Raw genomic sequence first — 25,618 nt, 5'->3', positions numbered from 1 at the left:
TATTTATTTATTTATTTCCCCCCCGCTCGGTTTGGGACCCAGAGCGTGAGAAATCGGCCCTCGGAGGGGGATCCACCCCGGAGCCCCCCGCCCTGGGAGTCAGCGCCCTTTAAATCGGTCCCGGGGCTTTATTTACCCCCGGTCCAGACGCCTTTGTGCGAGTGTCGCCCTTCAGTGATGGGATGTCACCCGGAGATGGGGTGGCCGAGGGCTGCAGGGTGGCTGTGGCCGAGCCCTGGCGCTGCGGACACTGCCCCGAGGGGAGCCCGGACACGGGGTGGGGCTCCGGGCCCCAAAATGACCCCAACACGACTCTCAGCTCCTGATTAAGACACTCAGAGCCAGAACAGGAGCTCAGATCCTGGATAACAACTCCACACTTCCATCAGGAGACTCAGAGCCAGGAGGACACCCCAGAACAGAGTTAAGACCCCAAAACTCCAGGGAAAAGTCTGCAGCCTTGGAGAGACCCCAGAGCACGACAGGACCCAGAGCTGGGAGGGGGCGACAGACCCAGAACGGGAGCCAGAGGAGGGAGGGGACCCCAAAACCAACCAGGGTGGGCTCTGGGGCTGCGGAAGGCAGAGCCCCCTGTCCTGCTCCATCCTGGCCGGTGGCTCCAGGACGGGTCCAGAGCAGGGAAGGGCTGGGCTGACACAAAACCTCTCCAGAAGGTTTTTTTTGGGAGAGCCTCGCTCCCCCGGATTTTGCCTCAGACCCTCAGGGCTCTGCCTCCCTCCTTCCCATCAGCTCCATCCTCTGCAAAATCCCAAATTTCCCCCACGGGTGACGCGAGGGACGGGACTCGGTTTGGGCCGGAGCTGCGAAGGGAAGTCCGGACCAGCAGCTCCTGCCCCGCGCAGCCTCTCCCCTCTCAGCAGCTTCTCTTCTTCCCCAGATCCTCTAAAACCCCCTCCCTCACTATTTTTTAAAGCCCCGCTTCTTTATTAACTGGCTGAAAACGAGTTTTTCCCCCAGCAGCAGCCATTGTGCCTCGCAGCCACACACGGCAGATAAAACGCTCGGGGGGCGGCGGGGGGGGGATAATTGGCTATTTCAAGTGGCTCGAGCGAGCGGTATTTCATTGATTTCTGGGCAATCAGCCTTTCTCCTCGCCTGTCATCTCCTCCGAAGGTCCTGGTCCATCAGCGCCGCGAGTCCGCGCTCATCACAGCGCGCCCCCAAAAGAAACCTCCCCCCCTTTCCCCTCCTGGCCCGATCTTTTCCCAGAGAGGAAGCGATTAACGCCGTAAATATGAGTCAACAGCACCTTAATTCATAATTTATTGCGGGCGGCAGGGGAGAGTTATTTCAGATCAAAGCCTCGCGGAGGGCGAGAGCTGCGAGGAGCGGAGAGAGGAGCAAAAAAAGGAGGATGAAAAGCGGCAATCTGGGGCTCGGGCGCGGGGCAGAAGCTGTTTCCCCCCCTTTTTATCGGTGTTTTCCCTCGGGACGGGGTTTGAGGCAGGGTTTGGCCCCCTCAGCGTCACCCCCGGGCTCCCAGAGCCGCGATCACCCCGGTCCCACCCTCGGCAGGGCCGAGGAGCCGCCGGGGAGGGCCCGGGGCCGCGGCTGCCGCTTCATTTTCATCTCTAAAACCAGAGGCGAACACGAGTCGCAGGCAGCCGAGACAAAAGGGAAGAGTTCGGTGGCTTCGCAGCCAAACAGGGAAAAGTTTGGAAGTGGGGAGGGTTTTCTTTGAAGTTTTCTCTCTCTTTTTTTTTTTTTTTTTTTTTTTTTTGCTGCGCGGGGAGGAGGGAAAGGAGGGGGACACGAAGGGAATAAAAGGCAACAACGCCGTTTCGACACTTCCCTGCGCGCAGCCATCCCGAGATGAAAAGGGAGGCTATAAATCAGAGGCCGTGGTGGCGATTCGACTCCTTTTTCCACCCCCCCACCCCCTCTTTTCCTTCTTTGTTTTTTAGCGTAGATATGAGGGGAGGGGTTAAGGAGAAATCCCCACTCGTTGCTCTCCCGTCTCCTTTTGATGTGAAATACATCAGCGCTTTATTGGCAGCGCTATTGGAGGTCAGGGGGAGAAGCCTGAAAAACTTCGGGTCGAATTCTCCCCGAGGCTTTTCCCGCTGGAATCAGTTGGGAATGGGAATCCGCAGCCTCCGGGATGGGGGGACAGGGAGCGGCCACCCCCTGCCAGCCCCTCTGCCACCGCTGCCAGCCGGGAGCTGCCACCCCATCACCTGCTCCGGCTCCCGGCGTGGGTTTGGGGTGGTTTTCTTTAGGATGGGGAAGTTTCTACCCCCCCCCCCCCGCTTTTAGGGTTTTGGGGGGCAGGATCCGCACCACGGCCCCTCCAGCATCTCCCAGATCCGTATTCCCTCTCCCCGCGCTGAGGTCAGCTCCAAGCAAAGCCGAGGCTAAAAATAACCTCCGGGATCTGGTTTGTTGCTACCGGTACCTCTCCCCCTCTCTCGTGCTCCAAGAGTCCCAAATATTCCCTGGAAAAGGGCGAGATTTAGCGCTGGGATTTACTGCGAAGGGCGGGGGGGGGTTGCTGAAAGAAAGTAAAAACCCGGGTGGGCTCTGAATAACTTTTATTCCCCTCCCTCCCCTTCTCTCTCTCGCTCTTTCTTGCCGTCTTTCTTCCTTCCCTTCGGTTTTTTCCCCTTTCCCCGGACGAGACATATGGAATCAATTTCCAATCCTGACACTGAAGGCTGGCCAATTCCTACTGGCTCTAAAAAGCAGAATCCATTTGGTTCCCTTCTCTCCAGCACCCCTTGTCACTCAGTATTATAACCCTCTTGCAACATTTTAAGTCTTTATAAAGAGAAACAGCTTTCCAGACAGATACCAGGGATTCGGGAGTGGGGGAGGTTTTTTTGGGACTTTTTTCCCTCTTTCTTATGGGTTTTTTTTTCCAAGAGGGGAGCGTTCGATCGCCCCCCTCTCCCCCACCTCATCCCTTCTGGGCTCGCTGTCTCTCCGCGAAGGGATTCTCATCCTTGCCATACTTTGAGCTCTTTTGGACGAATTTCTAATTTTTCTCCACCTCGAGCCCTTTCTGTTTGAACAGAACAAGTCCAAAAAAAAAAAAAAATCAAAAAAATATTCAAAACATCTTTGAGAGGGGAAAAAAAAATTCCAATCCGAGCGAGCTGTCGGCGAGATCCAGCGGGGGTGAAATAAAGTAGTTTCTTCTCCTTAATTTGCCTGCTCCAGTGGCGAACCCGCACCGCCCCGATCCGGCTTTTCTCCTTCTCCTTGGAGTCCTGGCCCGGAGTCTCGCAGGTAAGAAGTTCAAAAATAAATAAATAAATACATAAATAAATAAATAAACCAACGAACGCCGCAGCTCCGGGGCCGCGAGTTGTAATTAATTGCTCCGAAAGCTTTGACAAGGCTTCACCAGGAGCCGGAGCTGCCTCTTCCCCCGCGAACAAATTAAGACTGATGCCTCGGGGAAGCAGAAGAGGAGCAAAAATTATCCATAACCGGCACCAGCTTCTTCCCAAACTCGTTTTTCCCCCCCGCCAAAGTTTGCCCGGGACACATTTGTTAAAGGTTTCGCACCTCCTGTGTCGTTTGAAAAAGAAACGACCGAAAAAAAAAAACCACCCCTAAAAAAGCCCGTTGGAAAAGCGGCTTTTAAAGCGCCGAATGTTGGGGACGGTGATTTATGGCCCCACCAAGTTTTTTGTTTACTCGGAGCAAAGCCTAATTACAGCAAAAAAAAGAAAAAGAGGGAGAGGTTTCCCAAGCTCTGCGTCTGTCCCGAGCGTGTTTTGCCTCCCCAGGTCGGGCTGGAGCGGCCAGATGTGCCTCAAAAACATCTGGATGCTCGAGCTGCTTTTCCTTTGCGTGCGTTTCAGGGGAGTGGGGAAGGTTGAGGCGCCTCAGAATTCATCCAAAAAATCGGCGGCTCTTTTGGGGGAATCCCGGCTTAAAAATATCAGGCTTTGAAAAATGTTTGGTTTGGAGCTTCGAGGGGGGAGGGGGGGATGATGAAAATGGCTCGTTTCGCTCAAAACCGTGGCAGGGTTGGAAAGGGAGGGCGTGGGAATAGCGGATATTTTATATTCTGTGGATTTGTGGTGAAAATCTCTGTCGCAGGGCAAAACCAAAATCCCCTCTCCCTCCTCCCCCATGAAGGCCCGATGTGAGTTTGAACGGCAAGACAGGAAAATCCTTTATACGGAGTGGGGACAAAAACCTCCGAGAAATCGAATTAAAGCAGCGAAGTTTTGTTCTAAATTTGAATTTATTTGTGCTCCCTGTTCTCCTGTGGCCCCGCTGCCTCTGGAGCGAGATAATAACTCAGGACAAGCTGCCAGTTCTGAAAATGTCCTCATCCATTGGGAAACTGGGAAAGTTTTGGGCTCGGTGTCGGATATTTCCCGAGGCTGCATTGGCAGGAGCTCGGCTCCACCAGCGTCTGCTCTGCTTTGCTTTCCTTTTTATTTATTATTATTATTATTATTATTATTATTTTATTTCCTGAAAATTGCTTCGCATCCCATTTCTCCAGCTTCGGAATTATCTCCATTCGCCTCCAGCGAAACTTGAATTTTCTTTTTTTTTTTCTTTTTTTTTTCTTTAACCGAGAGCTCGATCTGTTGGCGAATGAAATCCGAGGAGAAACCGCAGGCCCTAAGTGGCCGTAATTTAATTGATTTTATCATAAATCACCAACTTCATGAAGAACCAAAGTTTTCGTTGAAGTAAATTGATATTAATGGACACTTTCTGATCTTTAACCGGATGGATCTTTGTGGGGCTGCTGCTCCCGCTCCTGCTCTTTTGGGACAGGAGGATTTTAGGGCAATAATGTGGATTTATTTCTCCACCTTTCTAAGTTGGCGTTTCTTCCACCCTCCCTTTAAAAAAAACCCGGATTTTACTCCCAGCCTGGGCAATCTGCTCCCTGGGAGCTCAGATCCTTGATAAGATTTTTTTTTTTTTTCCAGGGGAGGTTGAGCACTGAAAAATGAATTTATTCTGGTTATTCCCCTCTGTGGGTTATTGCAGGGATTCTGTGGGTGTAGGGAAGGGATATTTTGGTCAAACCCACAGGGAATTGTGTCCCGACACGGCCGCGCATCCCTGTTAAAAATAGGAATAGGATTTAACCCCCTGCGTGTCCTCTGCTGCCTCGAACATCCCCGCTCCCAAATTTTTCCCCCGATTAAAAATTAACCCGGAGCTCGGGATGGCCGCGAGCCCTTTGATGTGGTGATGAGGATGCCCGGGCGAATTCCAGGACAGGAAAAGAGGATTTTACACCCCCCTCACCCCCCAAAAAAAGGCTCTCGCGGGTGTTTTTGGGGGGTGTTTGCGGGGATGCCCCGCGCGGGGAGGATGCGGCGCTCAGGTGGAGAAATTCGGTGTGAAACCATCCCAGAGCGGAGAAATCGAATTCCTTGGCACCACTTTTCCCTCTCCCGGGATTCTTCCTCTGGATTTTTTAGTCTTTCTGAGGTATCTGAAGGTGAAACGGAAACTCAGCTCCTCTCCCAGCTCCCTTCTCCCTCATTCCCAACTCGCTCTCCAGGATGCAGGCGGGGATCCCTGCAACAAGAAAAATTCACCGAATTCCTCCCTTTCCTCACAGAAACGGCCCCGCCGCCCGCGTGGGTGCTCCCGGAACTGCGGTGGGAGAAAAGCTTTGAAACTTCTTTTTTTTCCCCCCTCTCTCTTTCTTTTTCTTTTTTTTTTTTTTTTTTTTTTCCCCCAAATTTTTTGTCTTTTGGAGGACGAGCAGGGTGGGGGTTAAAAAACGGGAAGAAATCGGGAACCGCCTCCTCCGTGCCGGGGTCAACGAGGAGCCCATCCCCAGGACCTGGGAGGCAGAAAAATCCCCCCCAGTCCTTTTTCCCTGATCCCCAATCCCGTTATTTTTTCCCTGGATTTCCGCCGTCTCGGCTTTGGGAGCGGTGGTTGCCGCGGTCTCTCTCCCCGTTGGTGTTTGTTCTCCTCCAGGTTCAGAGATAAAAAAGGAAAATTAGAAGGAAAAATGAATGAAAGGGAAGGAAAAAACAACCCCGGAGCGCCCCAAAGGCCGGGAATGCGGCGGGATGGGGCGAGGGGAAAAGCCTGCCCCGCTTCCCGGGAAGTTTGGGAATTTGCTGACGGGGGAATTCGTGGCACTTGCAGGGGAGAGCCGCTCGTTTCCTAATTCTCCAGAAAATGGCCCAAAAGCTTGACGTGGCTCAGTCACGTGGGCGCATAATTCAAGCGATTATTTCGGCGTTTGGGAGGAAAGGCGGGTTGGGAATGGGGGGGGGAGGAGGAGGAGGAGAAGGAAAGTGGGGATGGGGATTCCCACCCCTTTCTCCCAAAATAGCGCCTGGTCCCCCAGGCTGCCTCCCCCCAACCCCACCCACCCCCTCCCAAATCTTCACTCAGCCGGGAGAGGTTTTTTGGGTGTCCCATGGGGGAGGAGGTGCTGGGGGGCCGGTGGGACCCAGCCCGGGGGGTGTTTGTGTGCTTCTATTTCGATTTTTGGGGTTTTTTTTTGGAGCCGATTCCAGAGCTCTTCCGCTGATTGATCATTAACCTGGTGAGTTATTGCTCCTCTAAGCAAAGGTCAGGGGGAGAGAAAGGTCCAATCTGTCAAGGCAAACCCACCGCTCACTCAGTTTCATTTTGATTTCTTATCCTGCCCGGCTTCTGTTTGGGGTTTCGTGAGGTCCTGGACCCTCCATAACTCTCCCCTCCTCCTCCTCGGAGCTCTCCCCACCTCGTTCTCGCTGTTTGCGGGGTGGGAAAACTCCAAAATCTTCTTTTTAGACCAAAAAAAAAAAAAAAAAAAAGGGCCGGGATGGGGTGAGCGGCCCTGGGGGGGGCTGCGGGAGGAGCGAGGCCGGGCGGGAGCGGCCCCGCCCCCGAGAGAAAAATTAATAGAGAAATAAAAAGAAACCCCAAACCAACCCCAAAACAAAACAAAGAACGCGGGGAGGGGGTGGGGGAAGCCTCGCTGCATCCCTCAGCTGCGAGGAATAAACGAGGGGCAGAGCAAAACAACCGCCCCCGTGGCTGGAGCCGCTTTTTATTCCAGCTTCTTCTGCTGGTTGTTTGTTTGTTTGTTTGTTTGTTCCTCTTTTTTCCCCTCCCTCCCTCCCTCCACTCCAAATAAACGCGATTTTCCCCTCTTTTCTCCACCTCCTCGAGTTTTGTCTCCCCACTTTTCTTCCCCGCTCCCGGCGTGGGAGGAACTTGGGAAGAGTCAGCGTTTGCTGAGCTCACAGTGCAGAAAGGGATTTGGTTTTTTAAATATTTTTTTTCCCTTTTCTTTTGATTTTTTTAGAATTTTTTCTCTTTCCGAACCTCAGAGGGACCCGAGCGGCCCCAGCTGAGCGGGGAGGGCGGTGATGTAAGTGGAGCACGGCCAGGGCTGCGCATTAAAGCGCGTGTAATAATAATCCTAATAAAAAACCCAGCCACAGGCCGCCGACTCGAGAAGGTCACGAAGCATCCGCGGGTGATTTATGGACTCGGGGATGTTGTCACAAGCAGAGTGAGGGTGCGAGGGGAACATTTTTATTTGAGATTAATAACATCAACATACAGAACGGAAACAGGATTATTAAAGCGACCGAATATTTCCCAAAACGAAAATATTTTTAAATGAGATTGCTTTTTTTTGGTTTGTTTTTTTTTTTTTTTTTTGCTTTCTTTTTCCTTCCCTTTCCCTTTCTCTCCTCCCCGCGCCGGGAGCTCTGCGTGCCAAAGTTGCGGTGATAAATCTCGGCGTGGCTTTCGGAACGTTCGCGGCTCGAACGCGTTAATTTTGGGACCGAATCGCTGCTGCGCGGGTCGTGTCCTCGTGCTCCATAAAGCAGCTCCGTCCTCCTCCTCTGAGCACATTTTGGAATCGGGAAATTTAAAAAAAAAAAATTCATTTTCTGAATCCTCAAGGCTTTTCTGCCTTTCCGGGGAAACGGCCTGGTGTTCCCCCTCCTGTTTTATTGTTGTTTGCCCCAAACTAATGAACTGCAGGTATTTAATCTCTTAAAAGCGTTTAACACTGAGATCACCGCCAGGACTGAGCCCAAATCCTTCACCATGCCCAAATTTTGCAAGCTGCCCTCAGAGTTCACCCCCAGCCCACGGTTCACGGGTCCGTCCCGAATGGGAACCCCAAAACCGGGAGGAGTTTCCCCGGCCTGGGGGGTTTCCAGGGAGGGAAGGTGGAAGGAGACACCGGGGAGAGAGATGGGATTGCACCAAATCTTCAGGAGTAAATCCGAATTTTGGTGGGGCTGCTGGGTGATCCCTGCAAGTGCGGGGATTCCTGGGCTGGGAGAAACCCCCAGAGGGGCTTTTGTTCACCTTCTCCCCATTCCCACCAATTTCCTCCTCTGGCTGACCGTGAATCCCCTTGTCCACGCTGCTCTGACCCAACTTTCACGCTGTGTTTTGTTGTTTTTTTCGTTTTTTTTTTTTATTTCCCCCCCTCCTCAGTCCTTCTCCTCTCTCAAAATCCACCGCGGCCTCGAATTTGCCGGAGCAGCCCTCGGAGGATCGGTGAGTTTTGCTGCAGCTCCTACCTGGCCTCTGTGTGTGTCGTGTCCGTCTGTCCCTGCTCACCACCAGCCTCGCAGAAGCCATTCCTCCTCTAAAAATCCCCCAAACGTGACTTGTTTCATTTATTTTATTTATTTTTTTTTTTTTAATTTTAAATCCCTCCCCTCCACCCCACCCCAAAACAAGCAAAGGCTGCTGCGGGTTTCAGCCGAGTTATTTTCCTTTTGCTACCGGCTTGTCTGGAAACTTGGTGATTTATGGCCGTGACTTGGAGGGAGTGTTTGAGATGGGAGATATTTCCTGCGCTCCCTTTGAAGGGAGAGCCACTCAGATCGCAACATTTGCTGCTGATTTCGTGACGAGGGCGAGGGAGCCGCATTTGAAAGAAAAATAAGCTGCAAGCAAAGCAAAAATGGCAATGCCTGAAATAACTACTTACAGCAGCTCAACTCCTAAACGTGCAACCACCGCCTTAACAGGGATTTTTTCCAGCTGGTTGAGGTTAAAACAAGAATTTTTGCACTTCAGAGGAGTTGCTTGCAGGATCCGAGGCACTTCTGGTTGTCCAAGAGCTCCAAATAAGTCAGTGGAGATCCATGGTCAGAAATCTGTAGAGAAGTTCATCTGCAGAGAAGTCTTTAAATAGTCCACGACTGTTTCTCCTCTTCCCTTTTCCCTGGGAATTCCACGCCGGGCTTCCTAAATGGGAACTGTCTCGGCGCAGAAGATTTATGTCGGAGCAGTTCATAAAAAGGCAGATGAGAGGGGTGGTGGGGGGAAAAAAATAATAATAAAATGGCAATAATGGTGTTCTCTGGTCCCATCTGGGGGCTGCAGGCTGCAGGCAGAACAATAGCTGGAAACCCCGGAATCCTTGGGATCAGACTTTATCCATCACCTGGAAAACCTTGGCTGTGTGAGTCCTCCAAAGTCCAAATATTTCCTTGGGCATCCTTTTTATTGTCGTTTTATTTTCTTTTCCTCTTTCCAGAGCTGTCAGACTGAAGGTGCAGCACACACAGAGCAAACAAATCTAATAATAATAATAATAATAATAATAATAATAATAACAATAAAAGGCGATGGAACCCCTCGAAGGGTCCTACCTTCCCAGCAAAGTCCAAAGAGCCTTGGTGGTGCCTCTTTGCCTTTTGCTCCACTCAAATTCCCCCCTCGTCAGCACTTCAGGCCAAGGAGGGAGCGCCCGGAATTAAAGGAGGGCCGAAAATTGGGATGGGAAACAAAAGTAGCACTTGGGAGAAGGGGGGAAAAAAAAAAAGGAAAAAAAAAAGTGCAGACACCTAAATTCCTCGCCCAGCCTTCCTCCCACTCGCCAGCCCCTCCTCGTCACGGGGTTTTTTTCCACCCTAAAAACGCTTCTTGGCCAGTTTTTGTTGGCGGCAGAGGGGAGAGGCATAAATCTCCCGTGGCGACAGCGGCCAGGCAATCCCGGGTTATTAATAACCGCAATAATAATCATCTTTATTGCCCCACACCTCGCCGCCTCGGCCTCCCCGGAGAGCCCTTCAGCCCCCCCCAAGCCCCGCACCCACTCCCGAGGCTCCGGGATGCTGAAAGTTCCGCCCAAGTTCCTCCGAGCCGCAGCCGCCCCCCGGCTCGGCCCCTCCGCGCTGCTCAAAGCCCCGGTTCAGGCCCTAAAAAAAGGGGGGGATTCGGTCTGGGGGGGCTGCGAGGAGCCCAAGGCGGCGGGGAAGGGGGTGGGGGGAGCATCCTCAGCATCCTCTTGGAAGAGGCGCGGTTGTGGCCGGCGCGGAGGGGAGAGGAGGGGAGGGGGGGACAGGGCGATGGGGAGAGGCTTCATTAGCATAAATTGACACCTAATTGTTAAACACGTGAATCAAAGGGCGGCTTTGCCGTCTCTCTGCCTAGGCCTCTGTCCACCGCGCCTGCAATTAGCATAATTTTTCACTAGTGACGCTGTTCGGGAGCCTTCGCCCGGCGATCCGAACCAAATCTTGATTCTGAAATATCCCCTCCGCTTCATCCCCCCCCAACCCCCCCCCCCCGCCTCCATCACCCTCCCACCCCCCAAATCCCCCCGTCGTGGCCGGGATCCTCGCGGGTTCTTATTTAATCCCAGCCGAGCACCGCGCGGTTCAGGGGGGGTGCGTGTGGCGGTGCCGGGTGGGTGTGGGGTGGGTGGGTGTGTGTGGGGGGGTTTGTTGTGTTCAGCTTTTCTTTCTTTCTTTTTTTTTTTTTTTTTTTTTTTTTTCCTCCCTTCTCCTTTCCCTTCTTCCCCTTTGCCGTGCTAAAGCAGAGGCCATTGTTATCAGTGAGCAGCGCGTACCAGTCCAGAGGCCAAGTAGAACCTCAGCGTTTGGCCATTCAAAGCCCCTCGGCTTTTCCCGCACGTCTCGGGAAAGCTGGGAAGCATCTTGATTTTTTATTTTTTTAATTTTTTTTTTATTTTTCTCTCTCCCCCCCCCCCCCCTTCCTTTCCCCCAAACGGAGACCGAGCGAGACAATTTGTGCCGCCGTAACCGACTGGCTGAGCCCCCTCCCCCTCTGTTTTGGCTTTTTTTTTTTTTTTTTTTTCCCTTCTTCTTCTTCTTCTTCCTTTTTTTTTTTTTTTTTTTTTTAAAATAATTACACCCACCCCTATGCCGGATTTATTTATTTATTATTTGTTTTTTTTCCCCGCCTCACCCGCGCGTTTTATTCCCGTAACGTTTTGAAAGGAAAAAAAAAAAAAAAAAAAGCGGGGAGTAACGGGAGGGGAGGGGTGGGGGGGGGGGGTCATTCCTTGCTTATTGATTGCGTGGATGCTGGATGTGAAAATATATTATGTCTGCCTGTGCTTGGCTCGTCAGAGACTAAGGTAAGCCGGACTCAAATAGGCTATCACTTTGTGAATGGCGGAGTATATGTCCCAATGATTTATGACCATATGACTCCAATCTCGGTTCAAGAAGAGTTCACAAGCTTTAAGCTTCCTTCCACGCAGAGCCTCTTTTGCAGCCCTCACCCAGAGCCCTTTTTTTTTTTTTAATTCCGCCACCCCCACCCTCTTTTCCAACCCCCCCCCCCCCCTCCATCCCCCCTTCCCCATCCCCGCGTTTTTCCAACTGGGGGAGTTCTTGCTTGGGTGGGGGGAGGGAGGAAGGGAAATTTGGGGAATGGCTCGTTCTTTTTCCAGGCGGATCCACGGCCGGGGAAAGGCGTTGGGGGTTTGAGCTCGTTCTGAGCGGCCGACCTATTGTTAAAGGGCATGTTTGGAATATTGAGTATTAATAATAATCGGAATTAAACGCGGGGCTCTGCCTGGCTTCTGCGGCTCGGGGAAATGGACCTGGCGAGGGGGCGGGGGAGGGGAAAGGCGCTGCTCTTCCCCAGAAACACACTCAGGTTGGGAATTTCGGATTTCCAACATGGAGGGGACGCCTTTCCAGCAGAATCCCTCTGCCTCGGCTTCCTTTCATCTCCTTCCCCCGACCGCCTGATTTCTATTTTTTCCCGGAGCATCCTCATCCTCTCCACAGCCTTTTCCCTCTGGCACCTTTCCCCGATTCTTATATTTTTTTTTTTATTATTATTATTATTATTTTTCATTTAAATGGCCCCAAATCCTCGCCCTCCAAAGTTGCAGGCAAAGAGTTTGTGGGGAATCGGTGCCGCTCGCAAAGTGAAACTTGGAGCGAGCTGGAGCAGCCGGCGCGGCTCCCGCCCGGCTTTAATTGGAACAGGAGATCATCGAATATTTATTATTCTGCCCGGGATTTTTTTTTTTTTTTTTTTTTTCTTTCCTAAGCAATTCCTTGGAGTAAATAATTAGGATTGCGGCCGTCCTGGGCGAAGATAAATGAGCGGCATTTGTGAGGCGCTGAGAGATGAGGTACAAAGTGAAGCTGTGGAAGCCACGAGCGAGGCAGCTCTTGGGCGAAGGGGGTTGTAAATTTATTTTATGGACATTTAAAAACAGCAACAACAACCAAAAAAAAATTCCTCGCTGTTATTTTTAGCTGCTTTGGCCGAGCCTCACAAGGTTCTGCTTTGGGTTTGTTTCGTTGTTTTGGTTTGGGGGTTGTTTTTTTTTTTTTAAAAGAAATCTCTGCCAGACAGGAAGGCCTTGGAGAAATTCCCGCCTCTGCCCCTCGCAGATATTTCCAGCAAACCTATTCATAATAAAGGCGCTGCTGTTTGTTAATTAATTAATTCACGGCTCGGGGAGTGGAGGCTACTTTTTAATAAGACATATTTATCATGGCCAGGGAGGCAGAGGAGAATAACTCCCAGCGAGGATCTCATCCTCTGCGCAGACAATAACGCATCTCCGAGGAAGATCCGATGCGGATTTGGGAATGCAGGAAGGATTTAATCAGGGTTTAAAAAAAAAAAAGAAGCCCAGCGGAGTGCCAAGTGGGCACTCTGAGGCTGGGGTAAAGTAAACGGAGCTTTCATGTGACGTGACATAAGAGCAGCAGCCAGGGAAGGAGGAAGAAAATGTTATTTATTGCCGAGCTGTGGCTTCTGTTAAATCCCGGCACTTAAAAAATATCGCGTCGGGCTTTATCTCGGCGGGGTTTGTTTTGTTTTGTTTTGCAGAATGAAAGAGGCCAGATAAAATGGAATATACAAGAGATACAATGAATTATACAATGGATATCCATCCCCAAACAAAATGCTCGGTGGCTCCTTGCGAAGTCCGGGCTGCAGAGAGGAGTCTCTGCCTTTTAAAAATCCGTGCGCTGATCATTTCCGAGGGTAGTTTTACCTTTTTTTCAGGGTATTTCTACTCCGTCTTTATGGAGGGGAAAGTTTCTGCTTGGAGGAAAGCAAAAGACAAAAGAAAGAGACGAAGAAAAATAAGAAAAAGGTCAGGGAGAGAGAAAGGAAAAAAGGGAAGGTTTCATTTTGTGATTTTAAGCTTCGGACTGGGCTTTTTTCGACTTTTTGAGCTTGGATTGAGGGAGGGAGGAACGCTGGAAAATCCTAGGAGTGGAAAGTGAGGAGCAAATGGCCTCGTGAACTGTTTGTTTCCCGAGAGGGGGGAAAAAAAATAACAACAGCAATTAAAATCCATCGGGTTTGGAATCAGCATCTTCCCAGTGGCAGCTCCGGGTTCGGGAGGAGGAATACAAAGCCGTGCAGGAAAAAAGGGATTTGTTCGCTAAATTCAACCTGTGCTGCCAGAGAGGGACAGGGAGAGACTCAGAGCAGGCCGAGGGAAGCACATTCTTGAATCGGTGCCCCTGCTCCAATCTGCTGGAAATCTTTGCCCTGAATTCCAGAGGCGCTGAGAGTTCCTGTGTAAACAGCAAAGGAAGCCAAGTGTGCCAGGAGAGCGTTACCTGGAGAAAAAACACGGATATTCGCTGTTTGCAGCTCGAAACCAAACAAACCAGGCGCGGGCCTGACAAGAAACTTTGAATTTCTGCTGGTGGAAGGTTTTTGGGGGCTGCTCCGCGTGTGAGTGGCTGATTTAAATAGGAATAACGAGGCTTCCATTTCTTTTACGTTTGTGGCCAGCAATTCTCCGTTCTGCACTGTGATATTTGTGATCATTCGGGTTTTTATCTGGGCCTGGGTGTGTGAATGTGCGAACGACACACACCCACAGGGGCATTTCTTGGGGATTGGTGTGTTTTCACGTGCGTAGGGATAAATACAGAATAAATAGATGTACACAGATGACCCCACGTGCGCTGACAGAGCAAAGCGAGGGGGGGGAAAAAAGGCGCAGCCGCCCCCAAATTCCTCAAAATCAGCTCCACGCTTTCACCCTGCCCCATTCGTGGAGCCTCCACAGGGTAAAATCTGCTGGCAGCATCTGTTGCCCCTGTTCTGCGGGACCCTATTCATGTCATGGGCCTTTCAGGCCCCAAGATGGATTCCTAGGCCGGGTACTATTATTGTGTGTTTTCTCCTAACCTTTCAGGTCAGCTCCCACCAGACAGCTGGAGAGGGGCTGTCACGTGGCCTTGGGGTGCCAATGTTCTGCCATAGGGGTGTCAAGACCCTGGTAGCCGAAAAAATCCTTGTGGGGCGCCCCAGAGATGCAGAAGACCACGTACTACGACAGCTCCACGCTCTTCGGGGGTTACTCCTACGGCAGCGCCAATGGCTTCGGCTACGAGGGTCCCCAGCAGCCTTTCCAGGCCGCTTCCCACATGGAGAACGACTTCCAGAGGTCTGCCTGCTCCCTGCAGTCTCTTGGCAACACAGCCCCACACGGGAAAAATAAAGAGCTCAACGGGAGCTGCATGCGGCCCAGTTTGCCCCCGGAGCCGCCGGGCTCGCCCAACGCCAACGCCGTGGCCACCAGCGCCGGGGGCAGCAGCAATAGCCAGGCTGGGGGTGGCAAAAGTGCCCCCGGCAAAGCCAACCTCAGCGCCAGCGCCAGCCTCTCCAAGCAGATCTTCCCCTGGATGAAGGAGTCGAGGCAGAATTCCAAGCAGAAGAACAGCTCGCCCAGCGCAGGTATCTCGGCCGGCCTTGGTGGCACCCTCCAGGCCCTGCTCCCCCTCTCCAAAAGTAACACCGCGAAAATTCGAAATGAATCGGGATAAAAGAGGTCTAAGAGCCACAGAGGGTTGGGGAAATCAGGTTTGGGAATGCCTAAATTCCCCTTTCCCCCGCCAGAATTCCAAAGAGAGGAAGGAAGAGTTGCCAGGTCTGAGTATTTCCCTTCCTTGGCCTCTGCTGATGTGAAGCCTCAAAAGTGGTGCAGTCACTGGGCAGAGGGGTTTTGTTTGGGGGTAAAGGGATAAGGAGAGGATCCTGCAGGACTCCAGAGAGGATCCTGGCACTGGGCACTGCCCATCCCGCAGCCCTGGCTGGGCACACTCAGTTTATTTTCAACACAAGCACAGGGAAATGCAGCCAGGCCGTTGGGGCTGGCCGAGGTCCGGCTGGGGGGACGCAAATATGGGAAAATGTGCTCCCAACTGCTCCATGCACTGCTAAAATTCTGTTTGGTCCCTTCCCACCTCTCTGTCTGCGTGCACAGAGAAGGCAGAGGCACAACCACGTCCACCTTCTCCACACATCCCATCAGTCTAACCAGATCAAACCCCAAAAAAATCAGTCGGGATTTATCACAGTTTCGACAAATTCGTTCACGTAAACTTGGTGGTGCATGCTTCATCCCCCATTAATATCATTTATGGTGTTCATCTCTCCAAAAGGTGGGCACAGAGGCAAATATTGGTGTTGCACCTGTGTGCAAACCAAACCCCTCTCGACCCTGGCGTTAATTGGCCCTGCAGCGGCCGCCGCCCCCCGTGCCAAACATTATTTTCTCTAAAATTATCTGTTGGAAATAATCGACTCCTCAATAAATGGCCCTGGAATCCTTTTCTACATGACATGATCAAATTTTCATAAAGCCGGGGCAGCTTTGGAGAACAGAACTCTTAATAAATGACACGATTATGGAGTGCAGGCTAATGCGGAGGGGCGAGGGGAGGGGGGGCTCCGACTCGGGTGCCTGCTGCAAGGATTTATTAAGAACCGATGCATTCAATTTCTGCATGTAAGTAATTCTCTTTTATTTCATTCCGGGGCCGGCAGAAACCTGCAGCAGCGGCGAGAAAAGCCCCCCGGGCTCCTCGGCCTCCAAGAGGGCCCGCACCGCCTACACCAGCGCTCAGCTGGTGGAGCTGGAGAAGGAATTCCACTTCAACCGCTACCTGTGCCGGCCGCGGCGCGTGGAGATGGCCAACCTGCTGAACCTCAGCGAGAGGCAGATCAAGATCTGGTTCCAGAACAGGAGGATGAAGTACAAAAAAGATCAGAAATCCAAAGGCATGGGCTCTTCCTCCGGAGGGCCTTCCCCCACGGGCAGCCCCCCGCAGCCCATGCAGGCCTCGGCCGGCTTCCTCAACGCCTTGCACCCCATGAGCGGCGGCTACGAGGCGCCGTCGCCGCCTTCCTTCAGCAAACCCCACCAAAACGCCTACGCCGTGGCCACCACGAGCTACCAGCCGGCCCTGAAGGGCTGCCCAGGCCAGCAGAAATACGCCGCGGCCACCGGGCCGGCCGAGTACGAGCCGCACGTCCTGCAGGGCAACGGGGTGGCCTACGGGACGGCCAGCATGCAGGGCAGCCCCGCGTACGTCGGAGGGAACTTTGTGGATTCTATGGCCGCCTCTGGCCCGTCCCTTTACGGCCTCAACCACCTGCCACACCACCAGGCCGGCGGCATGGACTACGGCGGGGTGGCCCCGGGCCAGCCCCACGGACCGTGCGAGAGCCACCCCACGTACACGGAGCTCTCGTCGCACCACGCGACTTCTCAGGGCAGAATCCAAGAGGCGCCCAAGCTCACCCACCTGTGAGAGGGGAAGCTGTTGGGATGGGGAGAAGGGCAGGGTGGGTTTCGGGGACCTTTGTGTTGAGCTGGTTTCTTTCCGTCCTCGCTGGTGGGGGGAGGTTTGATGGGGTTGTTGTGCTCGGGGTTTTGGGGGTTGTTAAGCACAAAATCCAAGAGTTTTCGGTGTTTTCGGAAGGGAGAAACCTGCGTTTCCACACAAATGCTTCGGCAAGGGGCTTGGGGTGGTTTTGTGGGGATCCAGCAGGGTTTAAGAGGCCGAATCCATCATTTCCAAGCCACGTCCGGATGGTCACCGATAATCCCTGGATGCTGAGAAGGAGAAAAGTCTGCCAGCCAAGTTTCGGGGTCTCTGCATCCACAAAACCCCAAAGAGACCCACCAGGAAACTCCCCCCTCCTCTGACTCCTTCTCCAGACCCACCTGTGCTTTCCTTCCCAGCCTTCAGAGGAAGGGTTGTCCTTTTCCACCGGAAAAAGGATAAATCCACCGGAAAAAGGATAAATCCACTTTCCCACCGGGTAACTTCCCACCGGGCCCTGCCAAGAACTGCAAATATCCACACCCGCCAACGCCCGGGAGCCACGCTCGTCCCTCCAGGCCCTGCTCCCCCTCTCCCAACTAACACCACGAAAAAATGAAACAAATCGGCATAAAAGAGGTCTAAGAACCACAAAAGGTTGGGGAAATCAGTTTGGGGAACGCCTAAATTCCCCTTTTCCCCCCCTCCTGCCCCCCCAGAATTCCAAAGAGAGGAAGAAAGAGTTGCCAGGTCTGAATATTTCCCTTCCTCCGCCTCTGCTGGGGTGAAGTCTCCGTTTGGGGGGGGTGGGGTTTTTTTTTGGGGGGTGTTTTTCTTAGGGTTCACGACCAGAAAAAAAGCAATCTGAGAAGTCCTACGCTTCTTTCCTCCTCTCCTCTCGAGCTTACGTGAAAACAGGGTATATTTGAACAGAGGGAATGTCCTCCCACGGAAGCAGAAGCGAACGGATCCCTGGGATTTGCTGATGCTTTCCTGCCTGGACATCTTTGTTGCACTTAGAGTTTACATATAATGGGTATTAAAAAATTAAAAAAAAAAAAAAAAACAAAAACAACTTTGAAGGGCTCTCAGCTCCGTCGAGGCGCCCTTCAGTTAGGTGTGTGTTCTGGTGAACATTCATATATATTTATTGGTTATAGCCAGTTGAAAATATTTTCCTTTCTTTCTTTCTTTCTTTCTTTCTTTTTTTTTTTTTTTTAATTATTTATCCCCGACCCGATGTATTTATATGAGGGCAAAAAAGCAAGAAAACAACCAACCAACCAACCAACCAACCGAGAGTCAAACGGTACTTTTTTAGTATTTCCTCGTTCCAAAAAGAAAAAAAAAAAGAGAAAAACAACAACAACAACAACAACAACAACAAAAGGACCTTGTGTTCCCCTTGTCATTGTACCACGAGCTTATTTTAGTTATTGTAATTTAGGGAGAACCAGTAGTTTTATGTTACCTTGGTACTTATGAATAATGTAATTAGTTCTACTGGAGGCATGAGAGCAGAACCAGACTGTAATTGTTTAGTCCTGAATTAGAAGAATTAATAGCGAATCCCTCCCCTCCCGCCCCTCCTCTTCGGAGCTCTTTCTTTGTTCTTACAGTAGTTCTTTTCTTTCCTCGCTTCAAGGGTTGTCTGGTGAACAATTCCTGAATAAACTTTCTGTTATCAATTTTATCTCGTCCTATCCGTCGGATTTGGAGGTGAAAACTGGAGGATTTGAGGGGGGGGAGAGAACAAAAAGAGTCCGCGGAAGGAGAGGGAAGGGGGAGATGGGGATGGAGAGCGCAGGGAGAGGGATTGAGAGCGGCGTCCCCGTTTGGGGTGAAATCCTGGGAATTCGGGCGCCCACAAAGAGGGATCACGTGGCGCCAGGGCAGGGCTGCCATTGGAGAGGGAATGAAAACAAAGGAAAAAGGATTAATCACGGGGGAAAAAAAATAAAAACAAGGAGAGAGAGAAAAAAAAGAGAGAGAAGAAGAAAATTTAAAAATGGCCCAAAAATTTCCATCCGGGGCCTCGGGAAGTGAAGAGGAATCGAATCAGCAATTTCTATTTTCTTTAATTAGCGCTAAAATAATTGAATTATGGGCGTGGGTCACACGCGTGCACACACAAACACCCACCCGCACCTTCCCTGGCATCCCAAATTTCTAGGAAAAGAGGCCAAAAAAGCCGCCGGCAAACGTTGCATCGTCAGTGCGAGCGAAAAGGGGCAACAGCCCTCGGCCGGCAGCGAAAGCAGATGGGAGAATTCCGTGAATAATTTGCCTTTTATGCTCTAAAGCCCTAAGAAAACTTCGATTAAAGCAGCAAGGGGCAATAAAAGTTTTATGGCGCTGGGAAGGGACTTGTCAGGCTCGAAACGCTGGGGCTGAGGAGGAGGAGGAGGAGGAGGAGGAGGAGGAGGAGGAGGGGAAGGTCTCGTCCAGAGGGAAGGAGAAGGGGATTTTGGATTTTCTTTGAGGCCGCAAGAAAAGGGTGGAAAAGCTGGAAAAGGTACCCCAAAAAAAAAAAAAAAAGTGGGGGGGAAAATGGGGTGGATGCTGTAGAGGCAGAGCGTGGATTTTAGATTTTCGATGTTATAGATATTAATGGTTTTATATTTTATATTCTACGTTTTCTATTCTATCTTTTATATCCTCTATTTTATATCTTAATATATTACAGTCTATAGCTTACATATTACATTTTGTATCTTATACATTCTATTTTCCATCTTATTACGTTATATTTTCTGCCTTCTATTTTTTCCAGTTTTTCTAGATCTCGATTTTTATTTTTAATATTTTATATTTTATCCACCTGTGGCCACAGCCAGGACCAACCCAAATAAATCCCCGGAGGGATAAAAAAAAGCTCTGGTGGAGAAATCCTCGCATGAGAAACGACGCAGAGCTCTGATCCCTCTTCCTAAAGCAATTTCCAGGTTAATAATTACAACCTCGGAGCACCAATAAATATCGGGATCACGGAGAATCGGGGCGGCTTTTCCTGTCCTGGCCCCTGGCCGCCCATGCGAGGAACAATTTCCCGTCGATGTGAAATATTTATCATTTAAAAGCACAAAACGGCGCGGTTGGGATCAGCTCGCAGAACAAGGGCCGGCCTTTCTCTCTTCCCCCCTCCCATCCCCACATTTTTCCCGGCCGCCATGTTATGCCAGGGATTCCCAGGAAATGGTTAAAATCAGGGGAAAAGGGGAAAAAAAAAGCCAATTCCGGGGCGCCGGCCGTGACGCGGCCTCCGTGGGCTCCGTTTCCTCCCAGCCCGGCTCATTTGAGCCGGGCTTTAAAGCAGCCGGGCCGCGCTTGTCTCACAAATATTTTTGCCTCTCTGCGTCGTTCAGGAGCCCTGGGAATTTATCCCAGGGATGTGATGCCTTTCCCTGGACTTGGGAGGGTTTTCCCCCCCCTTGTGCCTCCGTGTGCTGCGTGGGGAAAAAAATTAAAATCCCTATTTCTAGATGAGGTTTTTCCCCTTTTTTTACCCGCCCCCTCTTTGTTTTTTCCCCCTCTTTTCGTTTTTCCCCTCTTTTCGCTTTTTCCCCCTCTTCTTTTTTTCCCTTTTTCGTTTTTCCCCCCTCTTTTCGTTTTTCCCTCTTTGCGTTTTCCCCCCTTTTCATTTTCCTCCCCTCTTTTTATTTTTCTTTCCCCCTCACCAACTCCAAGTGCGAACAAAAAGCAGAGACAACTCTTGGGAGCGCCTGGGAAGAGTTTTGCATCCCAAATTCTTTTGCTTCATCCCAGCTCCTCCATCCCTCAAAAAGGAGGAATTGGCCGCCCCAGACAAAGCCCGAGAAGCCCAAACACAAATTTAAACCAGCCAGCAACGAGCAGAAACCCGATTATTTTCTTTTTAATCGCTGATCTGACGAGATCGAGCAGATTTGTGGTGGCTTTGAGAAGCGAATTCACAAAATACTCAGGGAAATCAGTATTTTTCAAATTATTGTTGTTATTATTGTCTTCACCCCTTTGCTAAATGAGCTTTAGATTTATTCCGTGGCCCTCCCAAACCCTCCCCACCCACGCAGATGCTTGAACTGACAAAAGTTTCCAGGCTTCTCCCTGCGGGAATGAAGCCTCCCAGTCCCTCCCGGCTGCAAAATGGGAGAACTGGAGCTCGAACAAGCCCCAAAAATCTCCTTTCCCATCCCCCCCCCCCCCGCCAGGCAGATTAAATTTTATTTCTCTCCCCTCCCCGAAATTTGGACTTTCTTCTCTTGAGACCCGCGGATTAAAGTTTATAAATCTCCCCTGGGCTGGGGAACTCCGTGGCAAAAGCCAAATTTCTTTGCTGAGTGAGTCAGGCCGAGCTGTCAAAAGTCTTTGGAGGAAAAGATTGATGGTTTCTCTCTTCTTTGCGGGTTGTGTGGACCCGGGGCACTTTAAAGAGGGAAAGAAAGGGGGAAAAAAAAAAAAGATCTTGGGAAATGACTTTTTCATTTTATTTATTTATTTTGTAAACTCTGGAAGTGGCGCTGCTTATTGGAGACGGGGTAAAAAAAGAGATGGGAAGGAAGAAATGTGATTTCAGAGATATCCGTGACCTTAAAACGTGTTTGGCCTTTAAGGAAAGTGCAAAGGGTCCATTAAGCCTGGCTTGGGAAGAAGGATTAGGCTGCTCTTTAACGGTAATTTAAACCGGTAAATCGGGCCGGTTTAACTACACTTGACTTAAAAGCTCGCTTGATTTCCTAAGCGTTCACATCCAGGCTCAAACGCAAACTCCAGGACAAACCCTCACAGCGGCTCGGACTTCCCGAGCTGCAATAAATGGGTGAGGTGGAAACAGGAGCTGGGATCCAGCTGTGAATGTCCGGGAGGGAGGGAGGAGGGAAAAAAAAATCCCTTTTTCCCACAGTTGGTTCTCACCCTGGGGATGGAAAGTCTGGGAAGCGCAGCTGGAGACACCTGGCGCGGCACTGGGGTGGAACGGGCAGGGCCGGGCAGGGCGCGGGCAGGATGGGCAGGGAAAGCAGGAGAGGGAGCATCGGGAAGGACGGGGAGCATCGGGGAGGACGGGGAGAGAAGGCAGAACAAAAAGCACAGGCGGGGAAGGCAGAGCAGGCAGGATGGGGAGCACCAGGGAGGGCAGCGAGGAGAGGACAGGGAGCATCAGGAAGGGCAAGAAACAGGCAGGACAAGGAGTACCAGGCAGGAGAGGCAGGAGAGGCAGGACAGGGAGGATCGGGAAGGACAGGGAGCACCAGGAAGACAGACAGGGCAGGAAGCACAGGCAGGGAAGGCAGGAGAGGCAGGGGGGGAAACACGGGCAAGACACGGAGAGCAGGCAGGACAGGGAGCGTCAGGAAGGACAGGCAGGACAGGGAAGGTCAGGAAGGACAGGCAGGAAAGGAGGCAGAGGAAGGAAGGGAACACCAGGAAGGACCAGGGCCTTCAGGAAGGACAGGGAGCATCAGGAAGGACAGGCAGGGAAAGCAGGGAAAGCAGGGAAGACAGGAAAGGCAGGGAAAGCAGGGAAGACAGGAATGGCAGGACAGGGAACATCAGGAAGGACAGGCAGGAAAGGAGGCAGAGGAAGGAAGGGAACATCAGGAAGGACCAGGGCCTTCAGGAAGGACAGGGAGCATCCGGCAGGACAGGAAGAAGGACAGGGAGCATCAAGAAGGACAGGGAATGCCAGGACAGAAGCCCAGGCAGGACAGGGAGCATCAGGAAGGACAGCGAATGCCAGGAAAGAAGCCCAGGCAGGACAGGGAGCATCAGGAAGGACAGCGAATGCCAGGAAAGAAGCACAGGCAGGACAGGGAACATCAGGAAGGACAGGGAATGCCAGGAAAGAAGCCCAGGCAGGACAGGGAGCATCAGGAAGGACAGGGAAGGCCGGGAAAGAAGCACAGGCAGGACAGGGAGCATCAGGAAGGACAGGGAATGCCAGGAAAGAAGCCCAGGCAGGACAGGGAGCATCAGGAAGGACAGGGAATGCCAGGAAAGAAGCCCAGGCAGGACAGGGAGCATCAGGAAGGACAGGGAATGCCAGGAAAGAAGCCCAGGCAGGACAGGGAGCATCAGGAAGGACAGGGAATGCCAGGACAGAAGCCCAGGCAGGACAGGGAGCATCAGGAAGGACAGGGAATGCCAGGAAAGAAGCCCAGGCAGGACAGGGAGCATCAGGAAGGACGGGGAATGCCAGGAAAGAGGCACGGGCAGGACAGGGAGCATCAGGAGGGACAGGCAGGGAATGCAATCCCTGCCCACACCCCCCAGCCGGGAAGGGGTGATGGCACCGGGGTGGCGCTGGGTGCTGTTGGCCTTTCTGGGGTTCCTCTCTCTCTCTCCCTCTCTCTCTCTTTTTTTTTTTAAATCAATTAAAGAAAATAATGCTTTCTGTTTGCCACCAGGCCCCGCCCGCCATTGGCCAGGGCCGCCCACGTGACGAGGAATTGGCTGCAATTTCGCCCCAGCCTCGAGTTTAGCAGAGCAAGGTCCCCCTCCGCCTGTATTATCAGCAATATAACAATTATAAAAAGCCCGAGGACCGTCATCATCCCCGCCATCAAAAACCGAGGCCCTCAGATTTCTCTCCCCCTCCTCCTCCTCCTCCTCCTTCCCCCCCCCTCCCTCCCTCTTTTTAAACCCTGGGCCCTGGAAAAGCCATGAATTTTGAATTTGAGAGGGAGATCGGGTTTATAAATAGCCAGCCTTCGCTCGCAGAGTGCCTGACGTCTCTTCCCGCTGTCCTGGAGACATTTCAAACTTCATCAATCAAGGACTCGACATTAATTCCTCCTCCTTTTGAGCAAACCGTCCTCCAAAGCCTGAATCCTTGTTCTGGCAGCCAGGCACGACCGAGGAGCCAAAAAAGAGCATCCCATGGCCTGCTCCAACCCCAGCCCCCGGCGCCGGCACAGCCCGGCCCCTTGGCAGCGGAATTCCCTTGGATGAAGGAGAAGAAATCGTCCAAGAAAACCACCCAGGCTCCGTCCTCTTCGTCCCCCCCATCATCTTCCTCGGTGCCGGTGCCTGCCGCAGGATCTCCCGCAGGTTCGTATCACCAGGGGGGTCAGGGGGTGTTCGCTGGACTCGGAGAGGATCCGAGAAATAAAAAATCCTCCTCCCCCCGCCCCAAAAGAGCCCTACCCCAGCCCCCCAGCCCAGAGAGACTCCCCCGAAAGTGTCACGCGTGAAATACACGGAGCGATGTCCCCCGGCCCGGGGGCTCTGCTGCCTCCTCCCTCCCCCCGCGAATAAAAAGAACAAATTGCTGCGACTTCTGCCAAAGCCGGGAGGGAGAAGGGGCCGGGGAGCCGGGGGGATGCGGCGGGGGAGGGGGGGTTTGCAGCTCCGTTTGTTTGGTTTTCTCTGCCAGCCCTGCATTTTTTTACAGCCTACGGGGGAAAAAAAAAAAAAAGGGAAAAAGAAAAAAGAGGAGAAAGCGAAGACAACAAAACCCCAAAGAAGTGCGGAGGGGGGAGAGAAAATGGGTGGGGAACGCGGGGGCTGCTGGCAGCAGGGTGGGGAGGTGAAAGAGCGAGGGCTGGGCTCTCAGCATCCTGCAGAACGGAATTATTACACCCCCAAACCCTCCCCGAGCCCCCCCAAAAAGGAGCAGCCTCTCCGCGAGGCGCTGCCGCGGCCGGGGAGCCTCTTTCCCTCGGGATGAAGTGTTGGAGGAACAATTGGCCGTTCCAGGATTTCCGAGGCGCGGCTCAGGTGAGCGCTCGGGCAGGAGCAGGGCGGACACCGGAGCTCATTGGCCGCGGAGAAAAACCGGAATGATGAAATCAAAGCGCCCGGCCCGGAGCACCGGGAAAGGGCCAAAAAAAAAAAAAAAAAAAAAAAAAAAGGGGAAAGAAGGAACGGTTTGAAATTCCCTTTATCCGCCAGGGTGGCAGAGAGGGAAGGGCTCTGAAGGGAGAGGCCAGGGGAGCAAAATCCCTTCTCCTCCTCGAGGCGAGGGGAGCGGGGGGCGATTCCCAATCCTCCTCCATCCCGGAGCGGCTCCCCCGCCCCCGTCGAGCCGGCGGCAGCGAGCGAGGGGACGGCTCCAGCCCCTCGGCTCGTCCCCGCTGGTGACAAATTTTTCCCCCCCCGTGTGTTCCAGACACGCCGGGGCTGGCGGACAGCAGCGGCTCCAGGAGGCTCCGCACCGCCTACACCAACACGCCAGCTGCTGGAGCTGGAGAAGGAATTCCACTTCAACAAATACCTCTGCAGGCCCCGGCGCGTGGAGATCGCGGCGCTGCTCGACCTCACCGAGCGCCAGGTCAAGGTGTGGTTCCAGAACCGCCGCATGAAGCACAAGAGGCAAACCCAGCACAAAGAAACCCCGGACGGGGAGCTGCCCTTCCCCGGCCTGGACGAGGGCAGTGACCCCGCCGAGGAGGCCCGAGGCAGCCCCGGCTTGGGGACAGCCCCGGGAGCGCGGAGGGAGCGCGGGGGCGAGCGCGGAGCCGCCCGGGGTGGCCGCGGGCGAGGGCAGCGCTGGTTGCGAGTCTCCCGTGCTGCCGGAGCTGAGCCTGTTCCCGGCCGAGCCGTGCCTGCAGCTTTCCCAGGGGTTTTCCCCCGCTGCCCACGGCTCCCTGGAGAGCCCCCTGCGCTTCTCCGAGGAGGAGCTGGACTTTTTTACGAGCGCACTTTGTACCATAGACCTGCAACATTTCAATTTCCAATAGCGGCCTCCTGTCCCTCCATCCCACCCGGGTGTTTGGGGCCACCAGCCCCAGCCCGGCCGCTGCCAGCGCCCCAAAATCCGCCCTAAATCAACCTCAAGCCATTTCTCATTCAGTCACCTCCTCCCACTTCCCTCCTAAAGCTCCGTGAGACCCAAATCGCCCTCC

At 52.6% G+C, this 25,618-nt stretch overlaps 2 protein-coding genes and 1 long non-coding RNA gene across 6 annotated transcripts; 2 read left to right on the top strand and 1 right to left on the bottom strand.

The window, feature by feature from the left end:
• The first annotated feature begins 1,777 nt into the window (after positions 1–1,777).
• On the top strand, positions 1,778–18,489 carry HOXB3 (homeobox B3). Of its 4 annotated transcripts, XM_039564708.1 has the most exons (4): positions 1,778–3,249; positions 8,422–8,484; positions 14,381–14,922; positions 16,015–18,489. In XM_039564708.1, exons 3-4 carry the CDS (start codon positions 14,499–14,501, stop codon positions 16,779–16,781), a joined length of 1,191 nt encoding a protein of 396 aa, XP_039420642.1. In that variant the 5' UTR covers positions 1,778–3,249; positions 8,422–8,484; positions 14,381–14,498; the 3' UTR covers positions 16,782–18,489. The 4 variants fall into 4 exon arrangements, with proteins under 4 accessions (XP_039420642.1, XP_039420643.1, XP_039420645.1 ...); XM_039564709.1 differs by lacking the exon at positions 1,778–3,249 and having other exon boundaries at positions 8,400–8,484; XM_039564711.1 differs by lacking the exons at positions 1,778–3,249; positions 8,422–8,484 and adding an exon at positions 11,263–11,323.
• On the bottom strand, positions 7,476–10,121 carry LOC120411221. Its single transcript, XR_005603607.1, has 4 exons — positions 9,591–10,121; positions 8,924–9,485; positions 8,508–8,575; positions 7,476–7,814 (listed from the first exon to the last, which is right to left on the bottom strand). It is a non-coding gene; the product is annotated as an uncharacterized LOC120411221 (long non-coding RNA).
• Positions 18,490–22,884: 4,395 nt separating the features above from the next.
• On the top strand, positions 22,885–25,540 carry HOXB2 (homeobox B2). The gene is given in 4 exon segments (XM_039564725.1): positions 22,885–23,822; positions 24,883–24,944; positions 24,946–25,164; positions 25,166–25,540. Coding segments are annotated over 4 exon segments (957 nt in total). The 5' UTR covers positions 22,885–23,434; the 3' UTR covers positions 25,454–25,540.
• Positions 25,541–25,618: the final 78 nt, after the last annotated feature.

The sequence above is a fragment of the Corvus cornix genome, chromosome 23 (assembly GCF_000738735.6).
Source record: "Corvus cornix cornix isolate S_Up_H32 chromosome 23, ASM73873v5, whole genome shotgun sequence".
In the NCBI taxonomy this organism is placed as follows: Eukaryota; Metazoa; Chordata; class Aves; order Passeriformes; family Corvidae; genus Corvus; species Corvus cornix.
Note: the sequence above shows the minus strand (reverse complement) of the source record. Positions and strands in the feature narration are given on the sequence as shown.

What these genes read in the sequence shown, in the direction of transcription:
- HOXB3 (XM_039564708.1), top strand. Translation starts at nt 14,499, where the DNA reads ATGCAGAAGACCACGTACTACGACAGCTCCACGCTCTTCGGGGGTTAC. An exon ending in GAACAGCTCGCCCAGCGCAG is followed by an intron (nt 14,923 to 16,014) that starts GTATCTCGGCCG and finishes CGGGGCCGGCAG; the next exon opens with AAACCTGCAGCAGCGGCGAG.